The 15,368-nt window shown below is 36.5% G+C and overlaps 1 protein-coding gene across 13 annotated transcripts in view; it reads right to left on the bottom strand.

Annotated features, from left to right (window-relative positions):
• RUFY3 (RUN and FYVE domain containing 3) overlaps positions 1–15,368 on the bottom strand; it is a 73,066-nt gene that overhangs the window by 40,238 nt on the left and 17,460 nt on the right. For 2 of the 13 annotated variants that reach the window (XM_036878997.2, XM_036878989.2), the window contains exon 2: positions 2,073–2,126. The exons of the other annotated variants lie outside the window; for them this stretch is intronic. In XM_036878997.2, the coding sequence (XP_036734892.1) occupies positions 2,073–2,126 (54 nt within the window). The remainder of the gene's footprint in view (positions 1–2,072; positions 2,127–15,368) is intronic. 13 annotated transcript variants of the gene reach the window in all.

The raw sequence follows: 15,368 nt of genomic DNA, 5'->3' as shown, positions 1-15,368 counted from the left end.
ATGTATGTTAGGTGTGGGTAATACACTCCACAACTCAAATTTGTTTGTGTTATAGGTACTCATTTACCAAGACTCTAAGTTATGTAATACAGTAAAATTCTAGCATTTCACATAACTGAAGAGAGACTGAAGAAGTAGAAAATGATATAAAAAAGACAAGGATGAAATGACTCAAAAATAAAAGTTAATAAGTCATTTCTCTTTCCCCATTCTGATTCACTCTCTTTTTAAACAACATTCCAGAAAGTCTTTCCTGTAAATAGGTTCTTGGCCAACATTACCATACATCACTTGACTGGTAATCTATTAACATCATCAAAGTATTGATGTAATTCACATCTTCTGTTTTTTTTGTGTGCTATACTGCTCCAATTCACCTTACTTCCTCTTTGATTTCACCTACCATTATTATTCACCAAAAACAAAATGAAAAAGAGGAGGCTGACTCTCAGAGTAGGCTTGACTATTATAGTAATACTTTGTATTAAAGAAATGGAATTTTGCCAGGGATGAGCCATATGGAAGAAGTCCTTAAGAAGGGCATAGTTTTGCTGGCTTTGCATAGCATTTTTTCTTTAATACCTAGTCTATTAAAGGGATCATAACCTTAAACCTGCATGGTACTTGGTAAATAATAATAGCAGCTAACAGAATAGTAAATACTACTCACTGAATCAACACTCTCTCTCCTCTTTTTCTCGTTTATGAACTGCCAATCAACTATACAATACTGATTTGTTTTTTTCATCAAATTATATATAACTAGTTATATTAAAAGTAGAAACAAAGATGGAATAAAAAGATAGACTGACTATAGGAAATGAGAGGAAACAGGATGATTTACTCATTCAAAGTAATGTACTGAAGAAGACACTATTGGGCATCACTGGAGAAAGAACTGCCTTAGTTTCACCTGGTGTGACCAAAACTACCAAATCATTCCAGGTCCAGTGAAGATACTGAGAAGTTTAAAATAATCTTTGCTCTCGAAGATTTTATTCTTTAATTAGCATGATAAACACACAGGAATTAGAGGGCAAGTAAAAAGCCTTAAGCTCCAAGTTCTGTAGGACTGCAGCAAATGGAGAAATGAACGTGGGCCAGGGCTCTGGGGAGCACTTTTGGGGCTGGCATGGAGACTGACCCAGATGGTACAGAGGGAGGGGAACCGGGGAGTCAACACTCTGGCTGGGAGGTCACAGGAAAAAGGCAGGAGGGGAGGCTGGCGGCAGCTCGCAGTTGTCAGCAGGAAGGCCAGTGTGGGCAGAGCAGTGTGTGTGCTCAGCGAGTGTGCCCCAAAGCTGGGGACCTTCAGTTGCTCAGGCAGAGTGGGGGAATGGAAAATGATACAGTAAAGTGTGACCAAACTTAATTTTTCTACTTTTACTATAAAATGTGTAAATCACCTTGAGCTCCCTAAAGTTAGGGGTCAATTACAGAAGAAACAATTATTGGTTTGGGAAACCATCATACATTAGAAAATATGTGCTACTTTTCAAAGTAAGTCCACCAGAAAGGAATGCTATTACATGACCAAAGGAAAGGCACTTAATGTTATGGAAATCTAAGAATCAGGGCAACATTCCACACCAAATACTTTACATTCCTGGGATACGTTTTGTTTTTTTTTTACTACTACTATTATTTCCATGGAATTTACAAAAATAAATAATAATATATATATCTAAAATTATATATAAATATATAAATATATATAATTTTCATGAATGAAAAAACGGCCATAGAAAAACTTGATATAATTTTGAAAGAAAGTCTCTTTTGCACATGTTATTTAAAAAAATATCCTAAAGGAACAGCATAAACATATATTAATGCCACTTTAGTTTGAACCACAAGGATAAAGATTTCAAATGCAAGACTCTGAAAACCCTAAATCCAGTATGAAGTACCTTTATGGGAAATCTGTCAAATATGCTTACTGCTCCAGTTATTGACATGGGAAATACAACCTAAAGCTGACACTCCCTCTCATGGAAACAATCAAAAGGTGGTTAGAAGATTTCAAAAAGAAAGAGAAAAAAAAGGCTGAAAGATGTTGGTGTGGCACGCACCTTCTGTATCATCGCGCATTTGCTCCACCAAATCTGTCAAATCCTCCCAAGAGTCTTTGCAAACGGCAAAAAGAAAGGAAAAGAAAGATAAAATGTCATGCAAGCCAAGAAAGAAAAGTGCCATTAAAAACAAGCTTTCAAAAGGGATAACTGAAAGGGAGATTCCTAGAAATCTTTCTGCTTAAACCTGAGATTAGCAGTGAAAGGGCTGGGAACGCACCCCACGGAGGAATACGACACTGAACTAAGTAGGGATATCAACTATGACTATTAAATGTTTCGAAGCTAAGATTAGTAATTCCAATGTTTCTTATGAAATGAAACAAAGATGCATATCTCATAAAAAAGGTTAACATTCTTATTCCCATTGAAAATCATGATTAGGGTCTTGGTATTTTAGCTGTATACAACACTGACTTCATTCAACATTGGATCACTTCAGTGGAGCTGAAAAACATGTGGGGTATTTTTTAGACTCAGGACAAATATCATGAGGCGAACCAGTGACTTCTTAAAATAACTGAAGAAAAATCTAAATACCTTTTCCAATGCCCTCCACCTCCATAGTCTTCCCCAAAACAAAATAAAGGAAATGCTGCTTTGAAGACAGACAAGTAAATCACTTATAATTCAATAAAGACAGAGGTTTATTCAATTAAAACTACAGTACCCTCCCCTCTTACTATGAATTCAATATTCTTGTACACAGAATACTTCATGTGAGGTAAAAGACAGGAAAGGGTGAAGATTACAAAAATAATATATACTTCTGTGTCTTCAAGCTGTACGATCATTATTCTGAAGTAAATTTTGAGAACCTATAGAAATTTTTAAAAAATTGATTAGATATATCCTTCAGTAACCAAAACTATCACACACAACTCTAAATATTCATACTTAAACTCAAATAATGTGATTTTCATGTGCAAATACACAGCAAATAAAAGGTATTTCTCAGAGGAAGAAGCATAACAGAAATGAGAACATGGGCAAAGAATACTTTGTCCATGATAAGCCTTCTTTCTTGAAAGTTTTATTGCAAAAGCCAGCATAGGGTTTGAAGTAATAACTTGGAATCATCATCTAGGAAAAGAATTTATCATCTGTCCTACTCTCTCATGAGTTTATTAAATTATCACTGCAATTAAATTGATTAAGTCTTAGTCCTGATGTGGTAGAATGATTTTCAAGGGGGGTTATTAAGAGTATATTCAATGCCAAATATATGGTCAGTTGTCCTACAAGGATGTATGAAAGATACCCATATATAAAAAGTTAAAATTCAAATTCAGAAAACCGGGGAGCAGATGGAAATATAGTCATGTGATATGTGATTAGAGTGAAACTCTTTTGAAAACTAGGTATATATAAATTATTGACAAAATAGGTCAGACAAAAGGACAGATATTTTTTTAAAATGCAAGGACCTTATACCTTATTATACTTGTATTGTCTCCCAATTCAAATCTAGCAGTTAAGCATTTAATAGAATATCTCAGGAGTACAGCATAGAGAATCAGGAATAAATTTCCAACTGTCATCAACAACCTGACCAAATCAGTTTATAAACAGAGGAAGGAGAGCACGGCTCAGAGAACACACTCGAGAGCCAAGCACCCCAGCTCGCATGCCCTTTACTGGCTGCATGACCTTGGTCCAGGTACTTCATGTCTTCTCAGTTTCCTCATCGATAAAACAGGGAAAGGAACAGTACCTATATCTTGTAGCATTGTTGTGAGGAGTAAAAGCGTAAACACAGGTCCAAAATCTTTTTTCTGAATATTTTTTGGCTGAATGTATTTTGAAATTCCTAATTAAAAAAAAAAAAATTAGTAAGGTAAAATGGTACATCCTGGGTCCAAGAAACATGCAGAAAACAAGTGGGCCTGGAGCAGCACTTCACCATCAAGCGCATTAATATTTCTGCAGAAAATAAATGAATATTCAAATTAAGTAGGATAAAGACTATAAATAGCCTGAAGTAAATTTGGGTAGTGTTTTAGCACCAAAAGAGTTCAAGCAAATTTATGAAAAATGCTTTTGGTTTTTCAGAACTTTTTTGGTATTTTGCAAATGTGGATCTGTATGTATAAAGCCCTTTGAAAGTGTCTCATAGGGAGAAAGCAATATAAGTGTTAGCTACTATTATTTTATAGTTCTAGTGTTAAAATACATTGTATGTAGATAATTTGCATGTTATTTTCAGCTATAATCCTGACAACACACTACTGATTATACTACGTAGGATTACAGATTCACTCTTAACTATCACATTGATTCATTCTACAGACTGGCCACATGACCTTGTGAAAGTCAGTAAGGTGAATGTTTTTATTTTTTTCTGTTTCATTTTTATTCTATTTTGTAATTGATTTTTTATTTTCTTTAACTATAAACCATATGTCACCTAATAAAATTCTATATTATTAATGCAAAATACAAAGATCTTCTAAGATTTGTGCAGAGAAGAGCTTTGGAAAATGAATTTCTAGGGAAGAATGGGTATTGAGTACAAGGGATCTTCTCTGACTTTCCCCTTGGCAATATCCCATCTATATTTCTGTTCCAACCATCAATATTTTTTTTTGTTTTTAGAACTTAAAGTTTTACATGTCGGGGTGATATAATCAATTTAAAAGAGCTCTCCTCTCTTTAAAGGCAAAAAGTGTGTTTTCTCCTTTTAAAGTTGTTCTGTACCTTGGTGTGCTCAAGATTTTATTGTAATAAAGAGTGCCATTCTTTTATAACCCCCAAGGGATTTATAAAACATTTTTTTAAATTGTGCCTTCTGGAATATGTTTGAATTATTAAATCAGCAACAATGAATGTATTTAATATACAAGTCAAAGAGGGATGGTAGCATGGGTAACTCACCTCTTTCATAGAATATTTCATTTTTCTAGGGATAATACTTTGTTGTCTTGAGCATGTTTTGCCTCATCTAAAGAAGGACATCAACTTTAATTTGTAACATACTACATATAAGCAAATTGCAGAGAGGAGTAATCTGAAGGCTTGCTGGTTGACAGGAAGATTGGTCTGGATTAAGTTTGCTGTAGGCAATGCATAATTCAGAGTTGTGCCAATCAGAATTGTGCCAGATGTGCACTATACATGTTACAAAGCAAAGAGTAAAGGGAGTTCCCAAAGTTACTCTGGCTAAACAATCAGCCTCAGTTCCTACGCAAAACATGACTCACGAGGAAAGGAGTGTGTAGTTCAGAAATGCCAAGCAGACTGTTACTGTGTGACTGCAAAGAGACAGGTAACAAAATATCAGGACCACCACTGCACTCCAAATGCTTGGATAATACGGTTAAAAACACTGCAAATAACAGACTATAATTATTTTAAAGATGAATACAAAGATATTTTTTCAAGTAAAAGATATGAGACAAGGCTGGAACTGTACAGGGGTCCTGAATAGGAAGCACAGCTTATTTGAGGTTTGCTGAACTATTATTTCCTTGGCTGTCATTCTGTTATAGGTCTACGAATGAATAAATTGACAGACTAAGTTATGTAGCTTTGGAAATATTTACTTAGGTGGCACTGTAAAATATTTGCTCTTACAGGTCAAGGTACTCAGTGAGGACAACAGCAGTGTGGTCTGGCAGAAGGGGCCCTGGCTTTGGTATTGCGACAGATCTGAGGTGGGACCACTACAAGGCATTGGGCCCTGAATAGTTTTTTCCTTTTTTTCTGGTTGAGGGGAGCTGAGACTCCTTTCCTCCTGAGAAGCGCTTGAATGGCTCAAAGTGCCTCTCCGTTGTTTACATATGTGTGGCTACGAATCTCTCTTCCTCTCCAAATACCCTTTCTTCAGGAGTATTACTGCCATGGACAACCTAGTTACAGACAAGTTCAGAGACAACCAACTTAAATTGTCTAAGAGTTTTTGACTGAGTGTTACTTTTAAAAAGTTTCTTGGGGAAAACCTTCCTGAAGCACCAACTACTGATCACCATTAACGCTTTGAAGGACTGTTGTAAAAATAAAAGGAATTTAAAATATTTAGCACATCACAGGTACCCATGTGTGCCCTGTATTCTGATTTGCCTACAACCTGAATTTCTCTAAGTATATTTGCCATAATTATTCGAAGAAAATAGAGGGAAGGGATTAAAAACAACTCAACTTAATACTGAACACAGGGAAGAAAAGTTAGTCAACATAAGTGGACCACATGACAAATTTAACAGCTGAGGCAGCTGAAGTGCTGTTAAACTAACAATAATCAGCTTGCTAACCTAATGGGAAACTAGCAAAGGAACAGCCAGGGTAATTTTTAAAAATATTGAGGTCCTATTCTAATAAACCAGTAATTTAAGCTAAGGTCTCTCTTGTCCTACTATTATAGGAAAAACAAACATCAGTAAAGAATACAAATGTGCTTGGGAAAAGTAATATTGTTATTGTGTTACTGTGATTTATAATAAATATTTATAATTGGTCTTTTTCCCCAGTCCCTGACATAGGGCTTCTGAAACCCTTGTAAATCCCTAAGCACTAGGAACACCTTTTGCTCTAATGAGGTGACTATGGGTAGGCTAGGGGGGCTGGTCCCTAGAAAACCCAAGCCATAATTAGAATTTTGTAACTGTCAACCCCACCCCATCCCCCACTTCTCTCGGGAGGGGAGAGGGGCTGGGAATGAGTTAATAGCTAATTGTGCCTACATTAGGAAGTCCCCACAGAATCCCAACAGTATGGGGTTCGAACACTTGCAGCCTGGTGAACACTTCAGGAGGACATCTCCATTCAGGAGGGACAGAGCTTCTGAACCCAAGACACTCGCAAACCTTGCCCTATGTATCTCCTCATCTGACTGTTCATCTGTATCCTTTATAATATCCTTTAATAAACTGGCAAATATAAGTTAAGTGTTTCCTTGAACTTTGTGAGCTGTTCTAGCAAATAATTGAATCCAAGGGGTTGAAGGTCACTGAAACCTCTGATTGGCAGCCAAGTTGGACAGAAGCTGTGGGTAAGCTCAGGACCTAGTACTTGTGATTGGCATCTGAATGGGGGCAGTCTTTGGGTTGAGTCCTTAACCAGTGAGAACTGATGCTGTCTCCCAGTAGATAGAGCCAGAATTGCATTAAATTGACTTAATTGTGTTAAAATCTAAATTATAGGATAACAAGCTGGTGTCTCAGAATTGCTTGGTATTTGAAATCTCCCCAGACATTTGGTGACCAGAAGCATCAAAGGTTAAGCATTCTGTGTAAAAGTAAAGGAGAAAGACACAGGAAGAGATCTGTAGGTTTTTCCAAAGCAGTTATCAATTTACTGAGCATGTAAGGTGAGCAAAGAACTTTACTAAGGCAGTTAGTACATATAGTTTGTACAGAAGCTACAAAGATGAATATCCATAGACATTGCCTTTGTGGAGAACTCAGTGACTGATGTAGTTTAAAAGGAGTTGGTTTTAGACAAGAAAAGATAAAACAGATTCCTAAGTCAGGTGAGTAGCTTGATGAGACTGGACAGCTAAGGAGGACAGGGCCTGATGGAGAGTGAGGGAATGAGGAAAAGTCCCCCTCCCCTAACCCTGTCCGCACCCCACCAGCAGACCCTTTGCCCTCTTGCCTGAATGGCTGCATGGCAGAAATATGTCTCTAATAAACCTCAACTGAGAAGCTGGATTGAGATTCTCAGATTAAATGCAGTACATCTCATACACACCCTAAATTTTACAGCTCCAGGAGAAAAAAGAAGTCTCAGCAGCCTTTTGGCCCAGAAAGCAACTCTAGCAATCTTAGAAAATCATGAAACTTCTCATCACATGATTAATAGTAAAACTCATTCTCTTCTGCTTAGGACATTGTCACTAACTTAAAAAAAAGACAACAGATTAAAACATTGTGATGTAGTCTACAGCTGCTCAACCAACTGTCCTAAAAATGACAACTGTTTCCTTTAGAAAGTTCAGATTTTAAAGGTGTGAGACACCACAACGAATTGCATGAGCAAGATGCAAACATCGCAAAGCAGCCAGGATGGAAGCTCATTACACCAGCTATTAAAAAACTGTTTTAATGTTTATAGCAACTTGGAAATGTGTATAAAAAATTAAGATACATTGTATGACCCAGAAATGTCACTTTTAAAAATGAAAAGTGGTAGAGCGTTCAAGTTATAAACCTAATGATGTACTGAAACTGTCTGCAGTAGCAGAAACGACTTAAATGTCTGTAACAAAGGAGTCAAAGAGATTGTGGCACTTCCAAACACTTGAAGACATTAAAGTAGGTGATAACAAATTTCTATTTACTGATGTGGAAAAATACTGCAGAGGAAAAAAGGCAAGTCACTTAACACAGGCATGGTATGATTTTACATGTATAAAGTGAACTCTGTGTATATATTAAAAAAAGAGAATCTGGTTACTGAATCTTATTAGTGGTTATCCATAAGTGCCAGAATTTTAGGTGCATTCAACTATTTTTGTGTTCTATAGTTTTCTGTATCCTGTAAGTCTTATAATGTGACTACATCATTTCTGTAACTAGAAAAATAGTTTCATAAAATACATAATACAAAACAATACTAAATAAATTTTCTAAAAGAACCACATTATTTTCAACACACGGCATATATACTTTATTTTGGGAATATATAATGGTGATGAAAAATAAATAATTACTATAATTGCTTAGAGACTATTGCCAACAGGTCTGTTTCACTGTCCCTTTACACATGTGCTTTTCAGCTCTTTAAATCCTTTTATTTGTTCACTGGCAAGGCTCTAATATGAAAAGTTGCAAGAGAATAGACTTTAGTATTTACTCCCCTATACTTAAAAGCACTTCGTGGTAGTAACAGCAGGCGTATGGGGGATGGAGGAACAACAGTGGAAAAATCATGCTCTGCTATACTCTCCACCTCCCTCCAAAAAGGGGCACTATAAAGAAAGAAAACAACCCCCCGACCCCCTGCCAACAGCACTATAGACCCAGAACTGAAGAGCAGAGAATACCGTGGGTGCTCACAAATGATAGCACTTGCTTTTGCCAGCTGCTTCTCAAAGGTACCCAGGTTTGGGAATCTGACAACTTGAATCCCAATCTGACCTCCATCACTGAGTAATTATCTAATTTGGTATAGCATTTACCTCAAGAAAATGGCAAATATGTGGCTGATTAGTTTAGGACTAATGACCTTCTGGCATTGGAAGCTGATAACCCAAAAAAGAATAAATGTGAACTCTGTTAAGGTACAAATTAAAGACTAAAGTAAAAGGTCCATTGTAAGATCCAGAAAATGCTCACCAACAGAGGAACCAGTAAGGCATGGTGATTAATGACAGTGCACAAGTGGAAACCAGCATAGGAATATCAAGGAGTTGGGAAGAAACTGAAAGAGGAGATGAAATGGGAAGGAGAAAGCTGATCTCAGGGAGGGCACACTGTAGTTGGCTCAGAGGCATCACAGGTAGCTCTCTTTAAATATGAGTTGGGGGTCTTAAAAAATATGGATTTTATAAAATACCGGAGGCAAGTAAGTAAAACTTACCTTGAAAGGGTGACTAGCCAGGCTATTTTCAGAGAAGAGAAACAGAAGAGATGAACCTTGTCCAAAGAGCTTTGCCCAGCAGGCTTCTGAGATGCTATTATAAGCTACAACCTTTTCACTTTGAGAAGTTCACAAAGATTGCCTGTGCACATGTAATCACAACTTGGAGAACGTGACGATGTAAATCTGAGGCTAACTGGGCTGGTGGCAACAAATGTGCTGGTAATCTCACCAAGGGCAGATTGCACGAGGAAGCATGTCAGATCAAAAGCAACAAATAACATGATTTTGTGAAAAAAGAATCCCAAAATTTTATTTGTGAACTCTTATGAAAGGAATAAACCAAATGCTGTATCAAATGCATCTAAGACTGTACAGGTGGGTCACCTGTACACTGCACATGCAAAGCATTTAGACAGCCTCGGAAACAAAGCATAACAGTGAATAAAAACAAGCCTGTGACCTGGAAAAACCCAAAATGTCTACCAGAAATATTAAAAAACTGTCTGAAAATTGAAACCAAAGCAGTAGCTCTACTTTCAGGCAACTGCTCCTGTTCATGGAAGGTACTTAATAAATACAGGTCAGATGGGTGGGTGATTGCACACCTATAGTTTTCATAGGGCTATTTTTTTAAAAAAAAGAGCATTGCCCCCACCCCTTCCGATTATAGTAATCTATCCCTTATAGAATATTTGGAAGACATGAAAAAGTATAAAGAGTATCATAAAAATCACCTGTAGGTCCACTATCCAGAGATGATCACTTTTTACATTTTTGGTATATTTCCTTTTAGCAGTAGGAATATAGGTGTATGTGTATATACATTTAAAACAAATTGTGACCATAGTATGTATGTGATTTGGGAGTAGCTTTTAAAACTTACTATATTTTAAACAATACTCTATGCCTTTAAATATCTTTCCACAACACCATTTTTAGTGCTTGTTGTATGGATGTTCTACAATTTATTGAAGTTTCCCCGTGAGGCTATTTAAGTTGCTATTAAGGTTCTCCTACTATAAATCACAGTACAATTGTCCCTTGAACAACACAGGGGTTGGGGGCTCTGATCCCCACAAAGTTAAAAATCCAAATAAAACCTCTGATTCCCCCAAAACTATTAGTAGCATACTGTTGACTGGAAGCCTCTCTAATAATAGTTAATACATATCTTGTATATGTTTGATATAATATGTTCTTACAATAAAATAAGCTAGAGAAAATGTTTTTACAATTGTTGCAAACCTCCAAAAACTTTTGCAATGTATTTATTGAAAAAAATCCACATATAAGTGGACTAGTGTAAACATATGTTATTAAAAGGTCAACTGCAATGTGATAAATACACATACATGAACTTTTTGCCTGTATCTCTGATTATTTCCTTAAGATGGATTTCTGGTATAATTACTGGGACTTGACTTTTTGAGGTTTTTAATTCACACTGATAAAGAGATTTCTAAAAAGGCTATACCAATGTATACTCCTAATAGCACAACTCCTGTCCAAGCCTTCCCAGACTTGCCTCAGCACTGGATGTTATTCACAGACATATTAAAAACAACAACAAAAAGTTACTGTTATACTAAACTTCTATTTTCTAAGTAAGATACAGTGAGCCTAGCTATAAGTAATAAAAAAGGGAAAACTTAAAAAACCCAGAAAACAGTAAGTCATGTGTAATGGAGAGAAGGAATTCCAGGAATCTTTTATTTTAAAACTGATTGTTTTGTGGGGTTATGGGGCATTACTGAGTTCACCTCAAGTGTGCTGGATATCTACCAGAAACAGTACACGGTACCATGAGGCCTTCTGAAGGATGCAAAGGAAAAGTTTTGCTCCCAAGAACTTTCTACGTAACTGCATAAATGAGGAATCACACAGATTAAATAAATCACTGGAGAATGATTCCAAGTGTGTTCAAGCAGGACAGTATTCAGTGGTTCAGGAGATGACAGGTGTTGGATTTACTGCAGAGGCCTTGTGTATGAAAGGAGTCAGGGTCTTTCCCTTTCCTGATTTAATGCCAGCATGAACAATCTCAAGAGGGACTAGAGAAACAACAAGAATAATTGCGGTTTTGGTGAAGTACAGAAATAGTAAGTACTGAAAAGGAGAAGGAGTTTGAAAAAAAATTAGATAAATAAAATTACTCAAAGAAGGGCACAGGAATATTTGGCTAAAGAATAAAGATTCAATGTAGTTACTATTTTAAACAATCCATAGTCATGAACATTACTGCTACTGCAAACAGCTTTTCACATCACTTGGTACGTCCACTTGAGAAACACTGAAATTTAGCATATAAATGTGTTGCCTGTTAGCCAGGTCAGTTTTAGCAGTGTGCCATTTTTGCTGTTTGGCAGTATCTGCTCAGCTATGCAAACATTTTCATATATTCTGTAACAGTGAGTGGAAAAGAGGAAAAAGAAAACAAGTGGATAAAAAGCTGAGGCCTCCGATTTAGTTGATGGGAATCACCAAGCATGTCCCAAATGGCGTATGTTCGGCCTCACTTGGATGCTCACTGGACTTAGGCTGGCCAATGCTGGGTTCAGTTGTGAACAAAACTGCTGGAAATACGCCACCAGACCCTGGATGTCTCTTACTGCATGCAGATCTATTGCTGGACTTCTGCTCACTGAATTCTGGGGTAGGAGTGCTGGGTATGGTTGAACTGTGGCTGCCCAATTTGAATTCTGGCTCTACCACCTACTACATCCCTGAACATCAGTTTGTAAAATGGGGATAATAATAGCACCTAGGCTCAAAGCATTGTGATAAGGATTAAATGAGACAATACACATATATTACTTAGAGAAAACAGTTCCTAGCACAAAGTAACTACTCAATAAATGAGAATATCTCCTACTATACCACCACCTTCACTTTTTCAGGAATATAGAATTTACATTTAATATAGAAGTTTGCTTGAAACAGGGTTCTTGTACAAGAATGAAAAGTTTACTTTCATGAAGAGTCATTTGGCAATGTTATGAATAATGGATCAGTACAGGAGGAGACATGGGTTTGGAGAAAAGCTGAAAGCAGGAATCTGGATGCAATATAATTAGATCCTGGTAGCTGCAGAAATGAAAATGAAAGACAAGACTGAGAATTGCTTCCTGTGGAACACAGCAGGTATTCCTCTTCTATGCCATAACACATGTAGCATCATTTGCTTATTTAATCATAAGAGAACTGTAAGGTATATGCCATAAATATAGTTTATATAATTTCACACACACACACACTGGTATGTGTATACAGAGGCATTGCATTAAATGCAGAAAGAGCATTTATATATAGTTCAGTTGATATTTTTGATACTATTAACATGTTTACTTATGAAAATAACTGTGCACTTTAAAATGATTTCATTTAAGGATCTCTGCACATTACGGGCTTATAATTTTCTGAGTAGAAAAAATTACATGCTATTAATAATAAGGGAAGGGTCACACATAAATAAGTGGATATAGGAAATCTAATTACAAATGTGCATGTTATTGGCATGTGGAGTAATAGTTTTTCTGTTAGTTGGGAAAAATGATTCTTGTTAAGTCTTATTCAAGTGGGCTATTAAAATTCATGATTTAATTTATGCTTATTTTATTAAAGCATAGAAGTAAATGTACATACACAATGAACTCACTCTGTTAAAACACCCCAGATTTTAATGTTAAAAACCTAACATCATGTACAACCAGAAGAGAAAAAAATTTAGTATTTCATCACTACCCGTAACATTTTGTCCCTAGTGGGGCATGTGGTTTTGTCAATACTTCTGATCAAAGAGGTGAAAATTTACTGGAAAGGAAATCTAGAAACGGACTAAAAAATATATATACCAAAAATCTTCTGGTTCTGGCATTTGTGCCTCTGCAAGTGCTGTTTCTCCCACTCTCCTCAAAACCCCTCGCCTCTAGTTTATGCCCAGATAACTCTCGCAACATCTTCTAGGTCTTAGCTCAAACATCCTGCCAATTGGAAATCTCCCTGGAGCTAAGACCAGACCTCTGGCTCTGTACTGCTGCACTCATTGGCCGGTCTTTTCCTTGTTTGAAGTATCCCACCACTACCCTCCACTTGTCAGTAAGCTCGGGAAATACTGAAGACCTGGCCTGCCTGCTGTGCTGTACCTTAGGGCCTTGCACAGTTCAGGGCATCAATTTTAAGTGGAATACTAAAATGTATATTGAATGAAGGGCCAAGGGTCAGATCGTATGATAAAAATTGCATGTGTTTTAAGCATTATTGTTTTTCTTTGGGGGTTTCTAATGGATACTGAGGATTTTTCCTACTGAAAAAAATAAAAACAGATATGAAATTTTATATAATTTTTAGCATCATGGATTAGAGGCTTTAGTAAATTGTAGTAAATTCATGCTATTAAATTTCTTTAGTAAACAATCATTTGGCTTCCCCTGCCAAAATGCACAATGGGACATGTACCATTTTTAAAAATTCAGACAGGGTGGGGTTAACTAGCATGCAGTGATATTATTGAGTAAAAGCACCTTACTAAATGTCAACGGAATTATCTCAGCACTTTCCACAGTCACTGGTAACAAGTCCCACATAACATTTTCCATTTAATCTTCAAGGGATTTTTCCTGCTTATTGTATTTTACAGCAGAATATTCCCTATTGAATGGTAAAATCTGATCCCAAGTCTTAATGCATCCTGTCCTTTGGGAAATGTGGTCACTAAGTGCTATCTGGCTTTGAATCCCATGTCCCAGTTCCTCAGGAACAGCACTGTCCTTTAGCTACTAGTACTTCACACTTGTTTTACAGTGGCCTCTGACATCTTTGTTTCATCTCTTTACTTTGACTGCTGAGAGCAAGGGCCATCTATTTCTTAGTTCCTAGAACTGGACTTTGCAACAACGGATGCCCAATAAATATTTCTGACCAAGTGACAGACCAAAATACATTCCTTGCATGTAGTGCAGAATCATTACTATACTCACAGATGTCTCATCCAACCTCTTTCTTTATACATTACAGTATATATGCCAGATATTCTAAATGAACACTAAAGCAAAATGCAACTGCCTGGGGAAACCTCCAGAGTCAGGCAGTAACAGCATGTATGAAGTCTACCAGCACAAACAACTGTCTACAGAAAACCTAACAAAGCTTGAGCAAAGGTTCTCTTCTCAATATGACTGTCCCACATATCATTTCTTCAGAGTCTGTCTCTTATTATCTGTATTTGAGAAGGAAGTTTTGTAAGTCAAAAAAGTAATTTCAAAGTTCACAGTTGTCTTTGTAACCCATACAATATATTTTATCATATTAAACTCACCATCTGTATATCATCTCTTAATATTAGATTCTCTATCATTAAAAGGTTAAAAAGGAAAACAAGTTTATCTTGATTACTGAATTTTATTTGTAACCAATTATTTTCTTGTTTATAGGGATACAAGAAAGAACAAGGCTAAAACATGAATGTAAGCTACAAATGTTCTACTTAGTCTGTCAGGAAAACTACCTAGTTTAGACTGCTCTAGAAGGTTAGATGTAAAAACAGAAATATACAGCGAAATGGCACTATATTTAAGAATGTGGCTTAAACTAATGCAGCTCAAACTACTGCTCCATGAATAACTATTACACAGATAGCTAACATTTCTAGGGTGCTTTATATTAGTTATCCCATTTAATCCTCCTAACCTACTCTCAGGTAGGTACCACTCCTGACTACTTGCTATTCCCTGGCTCGGCCAGCTCACCATACATATGCTGTTTGAAATAACCCCTGAA

The sequence above is a fragment of the Manis pentadactyla genome, chromosome 5 (genome assembly GCF_030020395.1).
Source record: "Manis pentadactyla isolate mManPen7 chromosome 5, mManPen7.hap1, whole genome shotgun sequence".
Taxonomy (NCBI): domain Eukaryota; kingdom Metazoa; phylum Chordata; class Mammalia; order Pholidota; family Manidae; genus Manis; species Manis pentadactyla.
This window is presented reverse-complemented; position numbering and strand designations above follow the sequence as displayed.